The sequence below is a fragment of the Rhinichthys klamathensis genome, unplaced genomic scaffold (assembly GCF_029890125.1).
Source record: "Rhinichthys klamathensis goyatoka isolate OS25496 unplaced genomic scaffold, OSU_Roscu_1.1 h1tg000249l_1, whole genome shotgun sequence".
In the NCBI taxonomy this organism is placed as follows: domain Eukaryota; kingdom Metazoa; phylum Chordata; class Actinopteri; order Cypriniformes; family Leuciscidae; genus Rhinichthys; species Rhinichthys klamathensis.
The window spans coordinates 1,822,501-1,844,598 of NW_026606771.1; the positions used below are offsets into that span (position 1 = coordinate 1,822,501).

Below are 22,098 nucleotides of genomic sequence, written 5' to 3' on the forward strand. Positions count from 1 at the left end.
CCAGGATGTTCTTCAAGTGTCCACTGAGGAAGACAGGCACTAGCTGGGGCTCAGAAGGAAGCTGCGTCAAGTCGACGACCACCAGAGACAGATCTGCCTGCTCCACCCTGTGGGCAGCAGAGGAAGGTCATTTCTTAAGCCTGTTTCCTGAGCCTGGTCAGCATCTTACAACCTTTGACCTCGTAGAAACAAAGTGGCCACTTCCTGTGTATGCCATCTCTTTAATAAATCACAGCATACTGCACAGTCATTCATCACAACAAACAAAGGTAAAATGTGATGAGGCCTAATATATGCAGGGATGGCAAACAGTATTTGGACACTTTTAGATGGGCATAACAATGTTTTCCGGACTATCCGGAAACAATTTATGCTAAAACGTTTTATAGAATTAACTTTATTTTTCATATGATAATTGGCTCTAATTTGTAATTTTAAAAACTAAACATTCATTTGACAATAATAAAACGAATAAACTTGATATAGCGATATATTATTGGATTACATACAATAATTCATAATGATCAATATGTTGTTTTCCGTCTTAAATGATCACAATAAATTTTGGTTTTGGGATTTGTCTACAATTCTACACTATCGGTTAAAGGTTTGGAATAATTCATCAGCATATTATAATGATTTCTGACGGGTCATGTGACACTGAAGATTAGAGTAATGATGCTCAAAATGAAGCTTTGATCACAGGAAAAAAATTGCATTTTAAAATATATTCAAATAGAAAACAGTTATTTTAAACTGCAATAATTTTTCACAATATTGCTGTTTTTACTGTGATTTTGAACAAATAAATGCAGCCTTTGTGAGCAAGAGACTTCTTCCAAAAACTTTTTAAAAAATCGCAATTATTCAAAACTTTTGATTGATATAATGAATGCATTGCTCACTTGAGAATGAATAGCTGTAAAAATATGAGTTAATATGCAAATAAAAAAACAAAATAAGCATACAAATAAGTTTAAGTTATTATTTAAATAAGTGTAAATAAGTGTGAATATCGGTTAAAAAAAAGTCCTGTCAAACGGATAATCTATCCCTAATTTTTTGTCAGTTTTCCGCGAGTTCAATTTTGACATCCATCTATTATGTTAAGCCTAAGAAACTTCTTTTGTAACATGTTGCTTGAAAAGTGTTTTTATGCTATCTTGCTTTAAAATAAATGCCACTTGCACCAAATAATAACTAGATCTACAACTAAACCGACTCTTTATGTCAGCAAACATTATGCAACTAAACACATAATGTTTGCATTGCATAATCTCCAATGTTTATTCAATGGTGAAAAATTTGCCACACACCTTTATCTAAATCTGTGAATAAACCGATCGTTTCTCCTCGCGAGGCACAATGAGTGGCAAAAAATCTTGAGAGATATTTCCCCTCTACAGGCCATTTTTAGGATGGCGATATTCATCACGTTGGATTGTTTGCGCAAAAATGCCCCACTGTTTATTCTACCTTGATTTTCCCACACGTGTCCGTAAATACATACCGCTGACGGGCGCGCCGGACGCCCTCCTGCTCCACGCTGTCTGTGGTGTCCCGTAACCCTGCTGTGTCACTCAGCAGCACAGGATAGCCCCCGATGTCCAGAGGGACCTCCACCACATCTCTGGTGGTCCCGGCCGTGGCAGACACTATGGCAGCAGGACGCTGAGCTGCACGGTGGCAGAAGAAACTGAAATTAGTTCAGAAACTAATAAGGAGAACAAAGAACAGCAATGCTCATGTTGCACCAACAAGGACGATTAACTAGTTCAAGAGATGTTGGGGGGCCCGTGAGACGTTTTGTTCTTGGACTTCTCAGAAGTCCTTCATTTCTCAGGATGGAGGGCAGAGGGTATTACCAAGGGAGCTCCACAAGACTTAAAACCAAGATCAACTATATTTAAATGTGGTGATGTGAAGTACACAAAACAACACAAAGTTCATATCCTGTGGAAACGCAACATCTAACAGACCAGTGTTACGGTGAAAGGCAGATAAGATGCATGAGCAGGAACATATGCAACTTTTTAGATGAGATAACCCTAGGCGACATCTCCTAAAAATGGAGCTAGATTTGTAAGGGTTGCACAAAAACAAAATGTTCACCACTTTTGAAGCAAAAGTTAAGGGAGAAAATATAAAGAAATGTAAAAAGACGTGTATAATGATCATAAATGTGAACATACGACCATTTCTAAAATGCTCCTTTGAACAATTTATAAAACGTCGATGTGCACCATTTTTATATTTGATTTTTATAAATGTATTCCACATAAATCGCAGTTCATCTTAAAGTCATCAAGAAATCGATATTATAAATATTTTTTATTTTATTTTTTTATCTCCTTCCTCTTGCAGCGACATCTCTTCTCTGATGATGTTTACCGGAGTGAGGGCGAGACAACACGTCACTCACATGACATAACGGCAATAGCAAACCACAACCATCCAATCAATTGCTTTCAAATCCTGTCCAACATTTTTCCTTGTTCGAGAAGCCGTTTCACTCGGATATACACTCCTGGGGAAAGAAAATGGGCCAAGCCTAAAATGGTTTAACAAGTAAGATTTTAAATGTCTTAACTTGTAAGTAAAATTGTAAGGTCACCGTCATACACATGCTCTCCTGTTGGTCAGTTTCAAAAGCTATGCTATTATGAATGTATCTCTTTTAGTTTAAATCTATGGATTTTTTTTCAATTGTTTAATCATCATCCAAATGAATATTTAAATTTGATCATTCATAAGTAATCACAATAACAAACATCTTCTCAAAAAGCTGCAATAATCTGATGTATCATGCATGGGTTTAGCATTTAGCCCAGGGCTCCCTTGTAAAAGAGATTTGAATATCTCAATGGGACATCACCTGGTAAAATAAAGGATAAATAATTTATTTATTTTTTAAATGCTGTGTACAGGTATTATTACAAATACTTTAAGTTGCATCCTCAATTCTCAATACAAGTTATATCCTTTTATATGTTGTTATGCATCAACACTGTTACCATCATAAAATCCTCTTAAAAATGGATCATTCTATAAATCAGAATTCTGTCAAAATAAATTATTTCAGGTAGTGGGTTCTGAATTGACAATTAAAATATCTTCTCTTTTAAGACATAGACTTGTCAACCCTGTCACCATGATTTTGCAGAGTAAACAACTCCATGTATTATTTAAAAACTTGTGTAGAAATATCTAAAAGGACTTGTGTAACTCATGACCTTGAGCACAAGTAATGCCTAACAGCACTGAAAAAAATGGTCAACCCCCCGTTAACGTTACTGTTACTCCAATACCCCAATCCAGATGCTACCGTGTGCTATGAACAAAGTAAATGCTATTCTTTATCTCAGGTAAGACAAATGTGCTTATCATACAGCTCGCTGATAAACCTGAGAGAGACATATTTACAAAACGTCAAGTTATTTGTATATACAGCATAGTCACATATTTACATACCGCTATTAATATTTTATGTCTATTTCATTATTTGGCAAGTACCCTTGCTCATATTACTTTATAAGTTTAATGTATGCATGCTTGCGTTAAAAGTACCCCAATAATGCGAAGGTCATAAATCGTTGAAGAATCTGATATCTGTGCATGGTCCTCGTAAGAGGATGTTAGCTGGCTATCAAACGGTAGTCTAGTGAGTAGGGGTGGAACGGTACATGTATTCGTACCGAACCGAAACGGTACGGGCGTCACGGTTCGGTGCACGAATTTACACGGAGAATACACGGTATAAAAATAAATAAAACTCGCGTGAAAACTAATTAATGTAATGCGGAACTACTGTTAGATACGCGGGTTTCTTTAAGGACACATTATCTGTACCATCGGCTTAGCTCTGAACGCGCGTTCCCTTCAAACGTTGGCTTTATATGCGCGTCCTATTCGCTTTGGACTAGCGTCGAACTAGACGCGATAAACGCGAATTTAACGCTCTATTCGCGTTTGGTGTGACCGCATAATGAACAGGCTGCGATGTCAAGATTGCAATGCTGGAGTGTGTGTGTTTGTGTGTGTGAGAGAGAGGCGCGGCCGCGATTGAACAGTGGAAACATAAAAAACATACTCCGTCATTTTACAGATCATTAAACCTGCAAAGTGTTTACTTATATGTGTGTACACTCGCAATAAAACACAACATTGTGCTTTTGTCACACTGTAAACTCTTGTCAAACTGTAACAACTGTCACCAAACCAAAATCTCTCTCTCTCTCTCTCTCTCTCTCTCTCTCTCTCTCTCTCTCTCTCTCTCTCTCTCTCTCTCTCTCTCTCACACACACACACACACACACACACACACACACACACACACACACACACACACACACACACACACACACACACATACACTTTTAAAAGCAAAACATATTTATCCAACTACATTTCAAAACAGTCTGTGGGTCCCATCTTTTAGACATTCATCATATCGCATTGGTTTTCATTTCTCGTCCTCGGAGCACTAATCTCACACATTCTACATTGATTAAAAAAGAAAATCGAATGCATTTTTAATGGTAATATTATTTTATACAGAAATCAATTATTTATAATTCAGATGAGAATAATGTTACATTGTTAATTAATAATGTTAATTAAAATTAAGGAAAACAAATATATTTATCTGAAATATAGCAAATTAATTTTAAATTAATTCAGGTACAATTACCAAACATATCGCAAGGTCTTTTTGTCTTTTTATTAATTTAATTAATAAACGAATTATATAAAACTATTGTCAGTGCACTACAAATAAACTGGTTCTATGCCTTTATTAATAAAACTTATTTAAAAAATAGAATGCCTTCTGCATTTTTGTTTTGCTTTTCCCTCCATTGTACCGAAATCGTACCGAACCGTGATGTCTGAACCGAGGTATGAACCGAACCGTGACTTCTGTGTACCGTTCCACCCCTACTAGTGAGTGTAACTGGGTAACAAGTTGTTGTTTTAAACCTTAAAAGTGTTTCGTTCATTAGCAAGGCGCTGTAACATAGAATGGTTTCATTATCCAATGATCTTTTGTCTTGTTCTGAATGGCATGTTAATTGTGATCGGTCTAGAATTAAATAACCTTTAAATAAATCACATTTAGCAACTCTTGTCCTTTTGTCTTTGTTTTTTTGCTGCTCAGCGCTGAACCAAAATAACAGCAGATAAATCAACACAATAAACCAGTGCTGTGCTTTGCGGTTTCTTTGAGCGGATGAAAGTTTGAAGAAATGTTTCACTGCTGTGCTGAAACGTGTTCTATTTTTTGCCATTCTGGTCTAGTCTGGAATTAAAGTACATTTCCATATGTCTACTGGAAGGAAGAGGCCAGTTTCGCTCAAGCGCTCTTTGTGTGAACTTCCTTAAAGAGTTTATAAAACGTATCAATCTTAAAATCAGCATAACATTTTTATCTTAAAAAATCATCTACGCCGTTTACTGCAAATCTCAATTCTTCAAATACATAACATGTTAAATGATCATCAAATTTGAAGCTTTCAGCTTTTAACAGAATTCACAAATTGCTTAATTAAATTCACAGTCTACAGGAAGTGACAGCAGCAGACGGTCAGCGTTCCAGCAGAACACACAATAACAGGCCTGATGAATGTGGGGTAATTCGGGGCAGGAAGTGTGGAGATATCCAAACATCCCCCCTGCTACTGGAGAGGTCAGAGGTCAGAGATAAACGTCATTAAAGGCCGTACGGTGTCACTTTATGAGTGCGAATGATAATTAGTGCATTTATCACAATCATAACCTTCTGTCATAGGACAATAAGACACTTTTGCCCCTAAAATGTGTTTAACCATTTTAAAGTAAAACCATGAATTGGAAAAAAAAAAACTAAATGGTAAGAATTTTTCATGCTTTTAAAAGGAGTCTTTTATGCTGCTCACCAAGGCTGCATTTGAATAAAAAAAATATAAAATATAATGTGATGCCAAACTAAAAATTGCAACTAATTATATAATGGTGCATAGTTTTTAAGCAAACAAAAAGGCCTTAGGGAGGGGAAAACACGTTTAATATCCTTTGGTGTAACATCCAAGGCTGTACATGAAATAAAAGCCTTCGGAACTAACTCATCTGTTGTTTTGGTAGAAGCTAGCATAGTCAGGTTGCTAAAACATCCCCTTAACATTAAAAACCCTGAACAAACCTATGCAAGATAAAAGGAAATGCAACCTAGATTAAATGCGGTTTCACTTGCAACAAAGATAAACAGTGTGCTTTAATTACTGGATTAAAATACATACATATTAGGGCAGCACAATATATCGTTTTAGCATCGAGTATCGCGATGTGCGCCTCCGCGATAGTCACACATAGCAGGATATGCGATCTCTAGTATAGGAATCGTAGTTGATCCATACTGACCAGGCACCACGGTTCGAAACGCACGTGATTCTTAGATTAATTGCAAAGTTTAACCATTCAGTTTAAACATTCAAGCGATTTAAAGCCATTTGAGTGCAAGAAGACGCGAAATAGAGCTCAATTTGGAACTCGCGCACTGTTTTTCTGTGCGCACGGCACGCAGAGCAACAGACGGCACGCAAACACCGAATCCAGCTCTCTTCCGCCTCTATTTGTGCTTGAACGTACACATGCACGCAAAATGATGCCAAAATGCCCATCTAGGCGAGTATCCTCATAAACACAAGAGATCATGCAAGATCTCACCTCGTGTGGGGTCTCAATGATCCTAAGAAAGGTGAGAAATCAGCCCAGAACTACACGGGAGGAGCTGGTCAATGACCTGAAAAGAACTGGGACCACCGTTTCCAAGGTTACTGTTGGTAATACACTAAGACGTCATGGTTTGAAATCATGCATGGCACGGAAGCTTCCCCTGCTTAAACCAGCACATGTCAAGTCCCGTCTTAAGTTTGCCAATGACCATTTGGATGATCCAGAGGAGTCATGGGAGAAAGTCATGTGGTCAGATGACACCAAAATAGAACTTTTTGGTCATAATTCCACTAAGCGTGTTTGGAGGAAGAAGAATGATGAGTACCATCCCAAGAACACCATCCCTACTGTGAAGCATGGGGGTGGTAGCATCATGCTTTGGGGGTGTTTTTCTGCACATGGGACAGGGCGACTGCACTGTATTAAGGAGAGGATGACCGGGGCCATGTATTGCGAGATTTTGGGGAACAACCTCCTTCCCTCAGTTAGAGCATTGAAGATGGGTCGAGGCTGGGTCTTCCAACATGACAATGACCAGAAGCACACAGCCAGGATAACCAAGGAGTGGCTCTGTAAGAAGCATCTCAAGGTTCTGGCGTGGCCTAGCCAGTCTCCAGACCTAAACCCAATAGAGAATCTTTGGAGGGAGCTCAAACTCCGTGTTTCTCAGCGACAGCCCAGAAACCTGACTGATCTAGAGAAGATCTGTGTGGAGGAGTGGGCCAAAATCCCTCCTGCAGTGTGTGCAAACCTGGTGAAAAACTACAGGAAACGTTTGACCTCTGTAATTGCAAACAAAGGCTACTGTACCAAATATTAACATTGATTTTCTCAGGTGTTCAAATACTTATTTGCAGCTGTATCATACAAATAAATAGTTAAACAATCATACATTGTGATTTCTGGATTTTTTTTTTTAGATTATGTCTCTCACAGTGGACATGCACCTACGATGACAATTTCAGACCCCTCCATGATTTCCAAGTGGGAGAACTTGCAAAATAGCAGGGTGTTCAAATACTTATTTTCCTCACTGTATATCATTATTCATATATTATTTATATTTCAATAAATACATTTCCGTGTGTGAATTTATAGATTTTAATTTTTTACCTTTGTATGATAATGTGCTGCTGTTGGGTCATCACACACACATGATATCAAATGTAAAATCTGGGGCCTGAAGCCAACTCCGTTGGGAAGCACTGATCTGCCTGAAGCAAGAATTTAACTTAACACTTATATTTGACATGATGTCCGATGTCTGATCTTACTGAGCATGTTGAGCAGGCTGCTCTTGCCCGCGTTGGTGCTTCCGGCGATGACCACCTGAACACCGCTGCGCAGGCGCTCTCCTCTCCGCTGATCTGAAAGATGATTTTCCATATCTGTCTGCAGCTGCCGAACAGCTGTGTCCACTGCAGCAGACAAAACACTCAGTTCAATGTATCAGGGTTGAAAAACAACATCCAAACATCTCTAACTAATTTATCAAATTGATGTTGTAATATTACATTTTGTAAACTGAAATGCAATGTTTAAATTAACATAAGGGCTTTAAACTTTAAAGGACATGGATAAAACATAATTTATACTGAACATGTAGAAATTCACAGAGCTTTTGCACACTAGAAGTGTGTCAGTGGAGGGGAAAGGATATTTTTCATGACCTCTATCAGTGGCTTTACAGCCCGTCTGTAACTCTCAGAGGAAGGAGATGGTCTGTGACAGGATTGTTCCTTGACGCACAAAGAATCCCTCAATTCTCCAGAGAAATATAGATATAACACTTAAACATCTGAGTAACGTTGTACAAATGATGGCAGGGACAATAACTGTACATGCAGTATTCTTCAGGCACAACGACTGTGTCTCTATATGGCCTCTCAATGCGACATTCAATGGTTTTGATCCTTTCTCAACAGTTGCTGCGGTTTCTCTGAGGTCAATACTAACAGGAAAGTCTCACAAAACATTCTGGAAATGAATCAGTGTTTTAACCAATCCATTTGAGGAGACTTACCGTCATTTAAGATTCCGTCCTCTATGAGTTCATCGTCACTGAAGTCGATGAATGCCTCCACGTGCGCCAGGCACTAGATTGAAAACACAATCACATACAACAACTGAGTCATAATTCCACAGATTGTAGTTTAGAGGTTCACTAATGCTAGGACAACAGTTCAATAAACTAGCTAGATATTTAGCAAAGTTGATGTTAAGTAACTTGCACTACCATTCAAAAGTTTGGGGTCAGTAAGATTTTTTCTTTTTTAAATTAGTTTTAATTTTTGTGATTTTGGAAAGAAATTAATTCTTGTATTCAGCAAGGATGCATCAGTTTGACCAAAAGAGACATTTATTGTAACAAAAGATTTTTATTTCAAATATGCTGTTCTTTAAAAAAAAAAAGAACTAATCAAATAAAACATGTATCAAGGTTTACACACAAATATTAAGCAGCACATACTGTTTTCAACATTGATAAGACAAAATGTCTCTTAAGCATCAAATCATCATATTAGAGTGATTTCTGAAGGATCATGTGACACTGAAGACTGGAGTAATAATGCTGAAAATTCAGCTTTGCCATCATTGGAATAAATTACATTTTAAAATATAGGAAAAAAAAAAAACGTTTCTTTTAAATCATAATAATATTTCACAATATTACTACTTTTATTTTTTGCTATTTTTGATCAAATAAATGCAGTCTTGGACAACATAAGACTTTAAAAAATATTTATTTACATTTTTAAAAATAAAAAAATGTTAAACTTACTGACCTCAAAAATCTAATTTGAGGAATATAATGTCTCATTATAGACATTTTCGACATAATTTAAGTGAAAAAGTCTGAGAAACTACCATGATTATCAGACCATCTTAGTATTTAATACGTCACTGTTTTGTTTTAATAAAAGCAGCTGCATGAGCTCCACAAGTTCAAAACATGATGATCATGTTATCCAGCATATTTTGAGAATGATCCAAAGAGCATATTGTGCTCCACTGAAATTAGGGTTCACTTACCAACCCCGAAGTGATAAAATAAAATTCTGTATCAAAATTTATAGGCAAGACAAGTAGTTTGTTTAGGCATGGTTTGTAGGGAATTACAAACCTGCGCACATATATTCAAACGCACATAACTATAGAATCAATTCTTAATGCGCATGTGAACGCCATCAGCGTTTAGAGAGAACGGTGTCATCTTAGCGGCCCCTAATTTAATAATCATTTCACCGGAAGTGAACCAATCAAAACTAACTTTAGCTGGAAAATAACATTATTCAAGAACCGCTATAAAACCAAACCAATCTCTGTTACCTCAAATTATATTAAGTTTATCTCTGTAAAGCTGCTTTGAAACAATCTACATTGTTAAAAGCGCTATATAAATGAGGATGACTTGACTTGACTCAATGGAAGCAAGAACATCTGACACAAATTTGCTTGTATGATTACTGGTGTAGAAATATTGCAGAATTTTAAGAATTTTTCCTATTCATTTTACAACACAACTTTTCTTTGTTTTACATTTGTGAAAATCCCAAAACTATGTTTATTTCCAGAATTAAATAGAGGGGAAACAAATACCTCCTTGAAATTAAGTGCTTGTGACCACAAAGCTCCTTCCAGGAGTCTTCACACAAACCATTAGCCAACATCACATTGGGTCCTGAGGGCTCTGACGGCTTGGCACACACCCTGCTCAGGATGTCCTGTCTGCAATCAGCACGCTCTTACACACAAACAATAGATGGACACCATCCGTGACAGAGTGACAACACTGCCCAATCTAGCAGTAAATTCTGTAATTATTTAAAAGACCTTAAATAAAAAAGAATAACCTCTCATATAAACACACTTGCAAGTGTTCTATTGCCTTATAAATCATGTACAACAGCCAACTCTGCCTCTGTTCCTCACACTAAAGAGACACAAGGACTTTTCTTATTTCCAAATAGCATATTTTTTAACTCGTTTAGTTGGAGGTTCTCCAATGTATCAATCAAACTGCATTTATTTCATGCTGTACAAATATGAGGTGAAGAATGAGAAAACTGAGTGCTTTGTTCCTCACAGATTCTCATTGGTTGTTGACATGTTGCTATACAGTTGCTAGGGTGTTTTGGGTGGTTGCTTATTGGTCCAAGTCAAGTGTGCAGCACACGTCCTGAAAAGTGAAGCCAAAACATTTTGATCGCCCCCTTGTGGCTGGCTCCAGTATAGGTCACAAAGCCCCGCCCTCTCCATGTAATCGAATGGGACACGAGCCAAATAAAAAAACTCCCAAGTTACAAAAAATTACTCTTCAAATAATTATTTTCCGAAGATGGTTTGAGTCATTTTAGAGAGTTCTTATCATGCTGAAGTATGTGTTTGTTTTTCAATAAGTTTGGTTTTAGTTAGTTATTTGATGCTATAAATATGGGGTGTAACCATTGACTGTAACTGATATAGTTCTCTGATATTCTGTTCTGTAGATTTGACTTGGTTCCCTCCTTCAATGTAAATCTATGGGATTTTTTTAATCCGTTTTATAATCCACTAGGTGAAAATCGTACACTATTGTCCAAAAGTTTGGGGTCGCGAGATTTTTTTAAAATGTTTTTGGAAAATAAGTCTCTTATGCTCAGTATTAATAAGTAAATACTCAGTTATTTGATCCAAATTACAGGAAAAACAATAATACTGTTAAATTTTAAGTACAATTTAAAATAACTGTTTTAATATATTTTAAAATGTAATTTATTCCAGTGATTAATTTTCAGCATCATTACTCCAGTCTTCAGTGTCACATGATCCTTCAGAAATCATTCTAATATGATGATCTGATGCTCAAGAAACATTTGTGATTATTATCAGATGTTGAAAACAGTTGTGACCCATTTTTGTGAAAACCATGATGCATTTCTTCAGGATTCTTTTATAAATATAAAGTTCAAAAGAACAGCATTTAATTGAAATTAAATTTTTTTTAACATTAAAAATGTTTTCACTGCCCCTTTTGAATAATTTAATACATCTTTGCTGAATAAAAGCATTAATTAAAAAAATAATCTTACTGACCCCAAACACTTTTGAACAGTAGTGCACATCCAACTTATTTTCAGGGATTCTGTGGGTTTTATAAAGGTAAATTTAAGACATTTTTAAGACCAAGTAAAGAAATTTGCAGTAATCTATTGAAGGGAAAGTTCAGAAGAAGATTGAAAATACAACTTCCAACAGATATCATTACTTAAAAATAAATTTAAAAAAGTCGCTTGATTCCTCTGCTCCCAACCACTGGAATATGGAGCGATCTTCTACTGTATTTTCTGAACGCACTGCAAAAAAAGTGATGTTCTTCCTCAGTATTTTTGTCTTGTTTTCAGTGCAAATGTCTAAAGATTCTTAAATCAAGATGCATTTACTCGAGATACAAACCGACAGTCTTGTTTACTGTAAAATTGATCAATTGATTTTGTTCAGACTTCATTTTGAATGTGCATCTCAAGTAAATGTATCTTGATTTAAAGTTCTTTAGATATTTGTATTGGAAAACAGGACAAATATACTGAGGAAGATATACATTTTTTGCAATGCATGAAAAATTGAATGGCATGAATTTACAAATCTAAGACTTTCTGCTCTGATTTGAGACCTTTTTAAGCCTGTAATGTGTGTAAGGGCGAATTAAGACTTTTTAAGACTCACAGAAACCCTGTATTTTACATTTTTTAAGTATAAAGCGTTATACCGTGCACTAACTGCAGGAAGTCAGGGACGGTTCCCCTGGAGCAATTTTAAGTGTTCTGCTCACAAAACCCAGAAGTTTTTGTTTGTAGCACTGTTTCCTAACCATTAGGAAACCATCAAACACGTACACCACTAAACAGTTCCCACATTATGCATGTATATAGCATCTGTCTGGAATTTCCTGTCCTCTTACTGATAAACATGTTAAAGCAATTTAGGATGTCGCTGCAATATTTTTGCACAAAGGTGCCATTTTGGCCCGTGGAGAACTATGTTAATTTGGGGGTCAGATGACATAAAATATGGGGACATAAAGAAGTTCTCAAAATATAAGTTATACCCTGATCAATCCTTTTCTTACTCGTTTAAGCCGAACTCTCCAGTCTTGGTAAATGCGGCCCAGGTCTCCCGCCATTTGTCGGAGAGCCTGTCGCCTCTGTGCTTCTGTCTCTGCATGGATCAGGTCACCTAGACCCTCTACTTCAGTAAGGTCCAACTTTCCAGCAAAGAACGCCCGTCGGGTAAACTCACCCGCCTCTGCAGGCCGCAGCCCTGGCAAACTCCCTGAAACACACACAAAACAAGACATCTTTTAAATAAAATGAACTTTAGAAAGCAGCCTCTTCCACAGCACTACTTAAAGACATTTAAGTTACAATTAAGATAAAGGCTATGAGTACATAAAGTGCTATTTCTCATGAAATGACAATTTTATGAGTAAATGCATCAGAAATATAAAGCTAGATTTGAAGCTAGATAGAAAACAGATGCTGCCATCTAGTGTTAAAATGGTGACTCAACAACTAGCTGTCATCTGTTTGTGGGACAATAATGGTTGACCTTTCTTAAACATACCAAGCGCCTGTAAGACTCCACTAATGACAGCAGGACCCCCGTGAATGTGAAACTCTGCACTGTCCTCTCCCGTGAAACTACCAGGACCTGAAAGAGCAAAAAGAGTGAAATATGTCTTGGTAGGAATAATACCCAATTTGTATATTGTAGTAACAGTAATTTTAATATATTCTACCATTCAGTGGTTTTAGGGTTGTTGTTTTAAAAAAAAAAAAAATGTATACTTTTATTTAGCAAGGATGCATTAAATTGATCAAAAGTGACAATAGAGACATTTATAATGTTATAAAATATTTTCTGTCTCGATTAACTGCTGTGCTTTTGAACCTATTCATCAAAGAATCCTGAAAAAAGATTTTGATTACTGTTTCCACATAAATATTTAAGCAGCACAACAGTTTTCAGCATTGATGATCATAATCATAAATGTTTCTTGAGCATCAGATCATCATGTTAGAGTGATTTCTAAAGGATCATGTGACACTGAAGACTGGAGTTATGATGCTGAAAATTCAGCTTTGATCACAGGAATAAATTAGATTTTAAAATAAAAATAGAAAATGTTTATTTTACACATATTTTGATCAAATAAACCACAAACAATTGAATGGTAGTGTAGGTTTCATAAAACTCTGCATTTTCATAAATATATATTCTGTATTAATTCTTCAGTTAGGGGACTTGTCACTAAGTGCAGTCTTTAAACTTCTTTAATCTATGTTTCAACAACATTAACACATTTATCACATGCCCTGTAATAAATCTTGATCAACCTACAAACGAATTTTGGCATAAAGTATGAGGGTGTAGATTTTAAATTAGGTGTGAGTTTTTATAGAAAAAGTTGAACAAACATTTTTACATTTTTCTATTGCGTTTTTTAATATTATTTTATTGATTGTTGTATGTATTTCAAATGTGAATGGATTTTTTTTTCTAAATTATCATTTTAATTGAAATATAATTAACACCTAATAAAGCTCTTTAGATCATAATGCATAAATATGAATACGCAACCACTTTGACTTGATGCTTGAAAAAGTTCATAAAGAGATCGTAAAAACTAAAACGAATATGAATTGAGTGGTTTAGTCCAAATTTTCTGAAGAGATATACGATCACTTTATATAATGAACAGATTGAATTTAATCTTTTATCCACATATAAATATTGGTCAGCGAACATAAACATAAGCTCACCCGAACCTGCTTGACGCGCTGATGCGAGCGTATGTCTATATGGGAATACAAGGCTAAATTAAATCTGTAAATCATATAAAGTGATCTTGTCTCTTCAGAAAATTTGGACTCAATTCATATGGATTAGTTTTACAATCTCTTTATGAACTTTTTGAAGCATCAAATCGGTAGTTGCGTAGCTGTCAATGGAGGGACAGAAGCTCTCAGATTTCATCAAAAAGATCTTCATTTGTGATCTGAAGATGAGTGGAAGTCTTACGGGTTTGGAACGACATGAAGGTGAAAGTAATGAAATTATTTATATTTTTGGAATAGAACTTAAGACTATAATGACTTTTTTGTTGTCTTTTTCTTTACAGCCACCCTGATCCCATTAAATGAAGAATCACCCATATTAGACTGAAGGTATTAACAAGATCATGTGGAAAAAAAACAGGCTATTTTCTGTGTTTAAAACTGGTCATCAGACCTGGAAACCACAGGACCAGACCGCGGTCCAGCAACTCTCTGGTCTGCGGGTGAGCGATGCTGCGGAGGCTGGCGACCCGAGCTGCGGGGAAACCTCGGGTCAGACTCCGGACAGCGTGTGCTGATGCCGGACCACTGATCCGGACCACCGCCACCCCACACCTGCCCTGACCCGACGACACGGCGAAGATAGTGTCATCCTCCGACCCGGCAGAACACAAGAGCCTCTTCACTGTAAGAGATCTGTCCAACACAAACCAGTCATGTTTACTGTGCGTATTAAAGTAATAGAAACCCTAAATGGGTCATGAGTAGATGCAAGAGACCTTATAGCAGTTATGACAGCGGCACTTCTTCTCCAACCGCTAACAAAGTGCATGTTAATATACGTTTAGTATATCAATAACCCGTGTGAAACATTGTTTAGTTTAGTTACCAAGTCGCTCCACGTGAGCATTATTTTCCTAGCGGTCAGTTATTGATCCCGTTCAGGCAAATTTCATTGGTCCGTGTCGTTATACGTGCGAGTAAAGATGCTTGCCATTCGCCAGCTTCACTGTCAATCAAATAAAAGTCTCTCCCCTTGTGCGCCCTACAATTCTCTCCGTGTGACACTACTGACAGGATCTATTCAACTACTCATACATCTATTGAATTGTTAAATTCACTTATCATAAATTCAATATAGTTCCAGTTAGTCTCAGCAATGTCTTTGAGTGTGGCATATTTAATCTAAAATTATATTTATCAACAAGTTTGTTGATTTGATTAGCCTTAATGTATAGTTTTATAACGTATTATTAAAGGTGCTCTATGTAACTTTTAGCGGCCTCTAGTGGTGATGTTTCAGATTGCAACCAAATTTTACAAGAGCGCTCGTGCTCGAACTCATAGACAATACCGTCTATTACGCAAATATCTCGGCGAATACTAGACGGATTCAGCGAGCACCGAGCTCGTTGGGACCATCTAGTCGAGCTGAAAAGAACCATATAAGTTCCATAATTTTTGGTGGTGTTTTCGCGGAGATATTAGCAGAAAACCATCGGGCGCGCTGCAAAATTGCGGACGCCGGTGACGTCACGATTTCAGAAGAAAATCGCTCGTATCTCTGGAACGCAAAGACCCAGAGAGCTCAAATTCGGGGGAGGAGGTCCCAGGGGAACCCTTGCCCGAACGCTAGAGTGGCGGGCCTCGGGGATGCCCCCTACCGGATCCCCGTTCGCTGGGACCCCCGATTTCGAACGGCTATAACTCGGGGAGCCGGGCGAGTTGGACCTCGGGGGTGGGCTCGTTCGAAAGGCCCCGTCCAGCACTACGAACGATTAGAGTCTTGGGAATATTGATCAAAGATTGACTGAGATATAAGCCGAAAAACGTGCACCTTTAACCGGACGTAACTCCCTGACCGTCTACAATAGACTGTATATAAGGAGAGAGGCTCGGGAGCGCGCATGCACGTCACATCCGTTGGATTTCGCGGTAAATCCGACCCGGAGACTTCACATACAAATAGGAATACTGGCCTTCAGAGGTAATAGCAAAACTCGACAAGTGGATCATTTTAATGTGTGATTACAACCCCTTCACACACAGGCATTAAAAAAAGGATTCATTTTAGTAGAAAAGTTACAGCACCTTTAAAAGAATAGTTCACTCAGGAATAGTTCACTCTTAGCCTATGTTTTATTGAACAGAAAATGAGAAGTGTAGTAGACTGTTGATGCTGCCATACTGTTACCAGGGACTTAAAAATGTGTGATTTATTTAATGCAGCATTTTCTAATTCCAATTACGTATAGTTTTAAGACTACATTCAAGACTTGTAGTTGAGACTGAGAGACAGCATGTCATATTTGTACACTTTAAAATACATTTTTCAAATAGCAGAACTATTTAAATGAACTGCAAATTTGGATATTTAACAAACATATACTGTAATATACCCATAGTTCAAACAACCAAAAATGCCGCTTCCACAGTGTTTACCTTTATAGCTTTATTTTATATAATTTCTCTTTTTTTTTTTTTGTGGTGGTGGTGGCGAGGTTGTAAAGAGTGCATGTTTAAGTAATGAGCTTGATGAGTAAGCAAAATATAGTTATTGCTTGGTTTAATGTCAAGTGAGGATTGCTTTCGAAAGCAATAAGGTCTAGAAACCTCTGGTTATATTTCATCTGATGATCAAATCTTTAATACCTTCTTTTTTTTACATTCTATACACTTGATTATCAGTGTATGACATTAATATCTTTTTCATCAAAATTCAGAGTATAATTTAGTACAACCCGAATCAACTGTGTTCATGAGATCATTTGAAAATGTGGTGTGAAGTTTACAGATAATATATGCTTGGATCACGTGTGTTTTATTATCATTTACTTTTTTGAATATCTTACATTATAAAAAAGTTTAAATGCAGAACTGCATTAAAAAAAAACTAAAACTGGTCAATGTTAATATAATATATATCCCAATTATATCTTTGGACAGTAGATCTATCTTAGTAGGAGAAACGGATATGCCTTATGCTCTTTTGTTCAGAGAGAGGTAAAATAGATCACTTTGATACTGAAATATTCAGCTGGGAAGATATTTTTTGCATTAATTAATAAATAATACCCTGCTTCATCCTTTCGGACAGGCTGTCTCATTTCAGTCCCACAGAAATACAGAGGGAAAAATGTGACCAGGATGTAATTAGAGCAGTTTTACTGTAAATTACTTAAATACTTTAGCAGGTTGACATGTTCTGTGGTGTGACATGCTAAAATATTTTTAAAAGCATTTGCTATTATTTTATAAAGCATTTAAATGAGATAAAACTATGTAATATTAAATTGGACTATTTAAAAGCGAATTACGTGCATAAACATTCATATAAACAAAACAAAATTGTGTTCATTTTCACAATTTACTGCATTTAAGTTAAAAAATGTATTATGATTTGTTCTCACTTAGGCTACTTAATAACTAATAACATATGCAGGTTTCAGTTGGAAAAAAAATGGTGTATAGGCCTAAACAATTTCCAATCAGAAATTGCTAGTAAATTTCAGAATTACAAAGAAAAGACAAGTAACCGGTTTAATTAAATGTGAAGTTAGAAAGACTGAAATAGTATTTTCTTGTCAAATTAGCAGCCTATTCTTTGTTTTATTTACAATTTCAAAAAAACATTTTACAGTTAGGCAAATGAAGGTAAATATTGTGATAATATATTTCATATCATACAAGTCAGACAGTTTCTCTAAAAACCTTTAGCCCAAAAGAATGATAGAGTTTTGACATATTAAATGCTGAGGTTTGATAAATCAATACATCAATACACTCATGCTGAGGTCAGCCAGCTAATGCATGTCTCTTGAGAAGGTGGCTGTGTGAGTAGTCTGTATCTGAGACTGAGAGTATTTGAAAGCATAGACAGACGGAGAGAGGAGGTGTATATCTTCCCTTCTTCTTTGTCCCTCCTCTCCTCCACCATAGTAGCCTACTCCTCCTCACGCCGCAGTCAGTCTCTCCTCGCATCCCGCTGCAAACAGGATGACTCACAACAACCTTCACTTCACCCTCACCTTCATTTAACCCAGCCAGTGTGTATACACACACTGCGCCCCATTTCTACATCATTTCCCCGCTGAAACAGCAGCAGCATGATGCCCGACGCGACGGCGACCGCTGCTGCATCTTCGGCGAGCAACATCAACATCAGCAGCAGCGACAGCGAGAGCTCGCGGCACAGACACCGGGCGCAGGGGGACGCGGAGCGGCCAGAGCAGCAGCAGCACAGCGCTGCCTCTCAGCACACATCAGCGGGCGTTTTGGGTGAGTGTGGAGGATCCGGTGAGGGCGAATATGGACGGGACAGGTGGATGTGAGGCTGGCATAAGGGACAGACGGCATATCCTTCGGGAAGAATGAACAATGCGGCGCTTTTGTTATGCTGTCTGCCCCTTACGTCTATTGTGCTTCCCCGAAACATACAACTGTCCCTGCTGATGTACGTGTGTGTGGCCTATAGAAGGTCATGCGGCAGCATCACTTCAAATGCGAGACTCGAGCTTTAGTCTACATATTGTGGGCCATGCGCTACTTTTTTGCGCTCGATTAGTCCATTTTCTACGGGCCTTTGGGCAGGTTCTGGTTGTCCGAGGCGCTTTTATGGCTGAAACAATTTTCTGTTTTGCAACATTGTTGCTGCTTTTGGGTTTGTTTATGCTTGGACGGCCTTCTTATTGTGGCTTGTTGTGAACCATTATACAACAGTTAGTTCAAATCTGATTGAATGAACGCATTTCCAAGAGTGCTGATATTTTGTCCAACAGCATTGGGACTTTTATTATCACTGTTTGTATAGTTGGTGTGGATATTTAGAATGATTTTTTAGAACTATATCTTTATCTTTATTGTTACATAGAGTCCTCAGTGACTGTGAACATGCCTTAAGTCCAGCCTAAATTCAGCCCAACATAAGTAACGTTAGTGCAATATATAGCCTATTCAACACAGTCTCCAATCAAGGTCTGATTTCACCCATCAGATATTTTAAATAACTAAAAATGGCTTAAATACTTCTATATCATAACCAGTTTGAGCAGCTCGAACCCACGGAAGCTCCGGTGGATTCATTGTTATGAACGCAACTCATTTTTAAAAATGTAAAATTGATTTGTCTCTGAGTAAATTAAACTTCTCATGATTAACATGGGATTTATTAACATTATACAGTTCAGTGTGGCTCTCACATTATAAGACATGGCAGAAAACTAGCTGTTTCTGTTCATGGCATATTTTTATATTGATGTTGTTGATGCATCGTCCCAGTCCTAGTGTTTTCTCTCATGAATGGCAGCAAAGTTCTGTTATTTTGCCTGAAAGTGTGTTCAGCAGGTTTTTCTTACTAGCGAGGAAATCGAACACCTGGAGTGGATGAGTCTTTTTTCGTACATGCGAAGCTTGATGCTTTGGCTTCTTTTTGGAACTTAGCTTGTTGTCAGTCTGTCAGTCATCTGCTCATTTGTTCAGTAGCCTTTTCTGCAGGTTACATAGTTAAACCAGTAGGTGATGACAAGTGTCTGTATGACTGAGTCATTAAATCATTCTCTCAACTAATTTGTTCAAAAGGATTCATTCAAGAACTGAAGCACTAGGGTTTTCTCTGAGAAAGTTGAATCTGCTTTTGCTTCATTGGGATCTATTGCACCCTTAAAGTGGAGTTGGATATAGCTATCATAATAACTAGTTCTGAATACATGAATGATCAAGCCAAGCTGTATTTATGAGTGGGAAAGTTGAGTATATAAAAACATTTAGTTGTGATACCATAAATTAGTGATAGAAATGAATGATTTTGAATTCAGATGCAATTATTTGGTTTTATTGTTCACAATATAATTCTTTTGTATTGTTTAGGCCAGGGTTTTTATTAACTGGGGGTCGCGGAACCCTCAGGGGCTGCAAGGTTTAGAGAAAAACTTGTAAAAAAATGTAAAATAAATAAATACATTTTATTGAAATAAGAAAAACGTATTAAAATAAAATAATATAAATTTGATTTAAATAACTAAATAATACATACAACAGTACAGTGTGAGACAAAAAGTAATAATGTAACACTAGAGACTAAATATGTTCAAATTTAATTGACACATTTATAATGTTCATTTTTCAGAGTATAAATGGGGTCTTTTATACATGAAAACATGTAGCTGCCTTTTAAAAGGATCACACAATTATCATATTTGGGGGTCTATGGCATCTAAAAGATTGAAAACCCTTGGTTTAGGTTACTTCCCTGTTACGTTTCCGACTTGAATGCGTGATATTTCATGATAACAAAACCCAACTCTGAGATATGATTTTCCCAGGGGTTTTGATGGCACTGCAAAAACAAGCAAAGTAACTGGTAATACTGTGTCTAAATTGTAAGTTGCTCAATATCTACTTTGTTTAATTTATTGAACTTTTGTATAAAAACGATATCTCACCATTGGTATAAAGAGGTTTGTTTGTGATGATTATATGTTGGGTGTAAAGACTATTGTTTGGGTGTAGCGCGTTGATTGAATGACTTTATCTTGGTGTATCCTGGACCGTATTCTTCAGTGTTATGCATGGGTTTTTGACATCAGTAGTTGGGCAGATAACTGAACCATTAGCACTCACATCATGATGTCATTGCCTCAGTTGGTATTTCATAAGCTAAACGAAAGGCCAGCAATTTGATGATGGATGGCAATTTTAGTACTTGGTTCTGGTATCCATTTTATTGTGTTTAATTATTAGAGATCTGTTACTGTTGTAAACAGGTGACGTCGCTCTAAATCTCTTACAGTGGTTAAACGGCTGTTATATTTGAACCTGAAGAATACCAAACAGGTTCAGATTATTATTTTTGTTATGTAGATTTATGGTAAACCTAAGGAAAACTGTTTTGAAGATAACTTGTTTGCTCACAGTATGACTATCTTTAAGTTTACAGCTGTCTTTAACAGCTAATGATCTCATGTTTCAACTGCAATGTTTCCAAATGACAGACATTTACATTTCGAGATGACTCTCAGGACTCAAGATGAGGTTTCTCTCCTTCAACATCTCATAATAACAGCTGTTGTTATAGCTGTGAAAGTGTGTTCCTCCCCACATCAAATTGATAAACAAATACAATATTCTTCAGAATATGTGTAACACAGATCATATGAGGCTGAATGTATGTTTTTCTATGATTTATTAATATTATGTCATAAAGAACTGAGTGTTGTTTTGTAGGTTTGTCGCTCTCAGGCCACAGGGGAAAAACACACTGCATGGCAATAGTGGATCTTTCTAATGGGGTTGTACATCTATAACTGTGTGTATATAGTTAATAATTCTGTACCAAATAATTCTATTTCAAATAAATACTGTTCTTTTGAACCTTATTAGGCAGTATAGATATTAGGCAGCTCTAATAATAATAGAAAGAGTGTCTTGTGCACCAATATTATTTAAATTCTAATAATATTTCACAATATCACTTTGTTACTGTGTTTTTGATCAAATAAATGCAGCCTTGGTGAAAGTAAGAGACTTATTCAAAAAAAAAATCTTGCATGGTATACAGTAGCTATGTATAAATGTT

The 22,098-nt window shown here is 36.7% G+C and overlaps 2 protein-coding genes across 2 annotated transcripts in view; one reads left to right on the top strand and one right to left on the bottom strand.

The window, feature by feature from the left end:
* Positions 1–15,439, bottom strand: part of gtpbp3 (GTP binding protein 3, mitochondrial) — a 17,572-nt gene extending 2,133 nt beyond the window's left edge. The window contains exons 1-8 of the mRNA XM_056266508.1: positions 15,305–15,439; positions 14,980–15,221; positions 13,312–13,398; positions 12,818–13,020; positions 8,732–8,804; positions 7,983–8,126; positions 1,511–1,676; positions 1–107 (exon numbers count right to left, since the gene is read on the bottom strand). The exon at positions 1–107 is cut by the window's left edge and continues 193 nt beyond it. Of these exons, the coding sequence (XP_056122483.1) occupies positions 1–107; positions 1,511–1,676; positions 7,983–8,126; positions 8,732–8,804; positions 12,818–13,020; positions 13,312–13,398; positions 14,980–15,221; positions 15,305–15,357 (1,075 nt within the window). The 5' untranslated portion in view covers positions 15,358–15,439. The remainder of the gene's footprint in view (positions 108–1,510; positions 1,677–7,982; positions 8,127–8,731; positions 8,805–12,817; positions 13,021–13,311; positions 13,399–14,979; positions 15,222–15,304) is intronic.
* A 2,976-nt stretch (positions 15,440–18,415) lies between these two features.
* The window catches only part of ano8b (anoctamin 8b), a 36,251-nt gene continuing 32,568 nt past the window's right edge, over positions 18,416–22,098 (top strand). Inside the window, exon 1 of the mRNA XM_056266535.1 lies at positions 18,416–18,803. Coding sequence (XP_056122510.1) covers positions 18,632–18,803 — 172 coding nt within the window. The 5' untranslated portion in view covers positions 18,416–18,631. The remainder of the gene's footprint in view (positions 18,804–22,098) is intronic.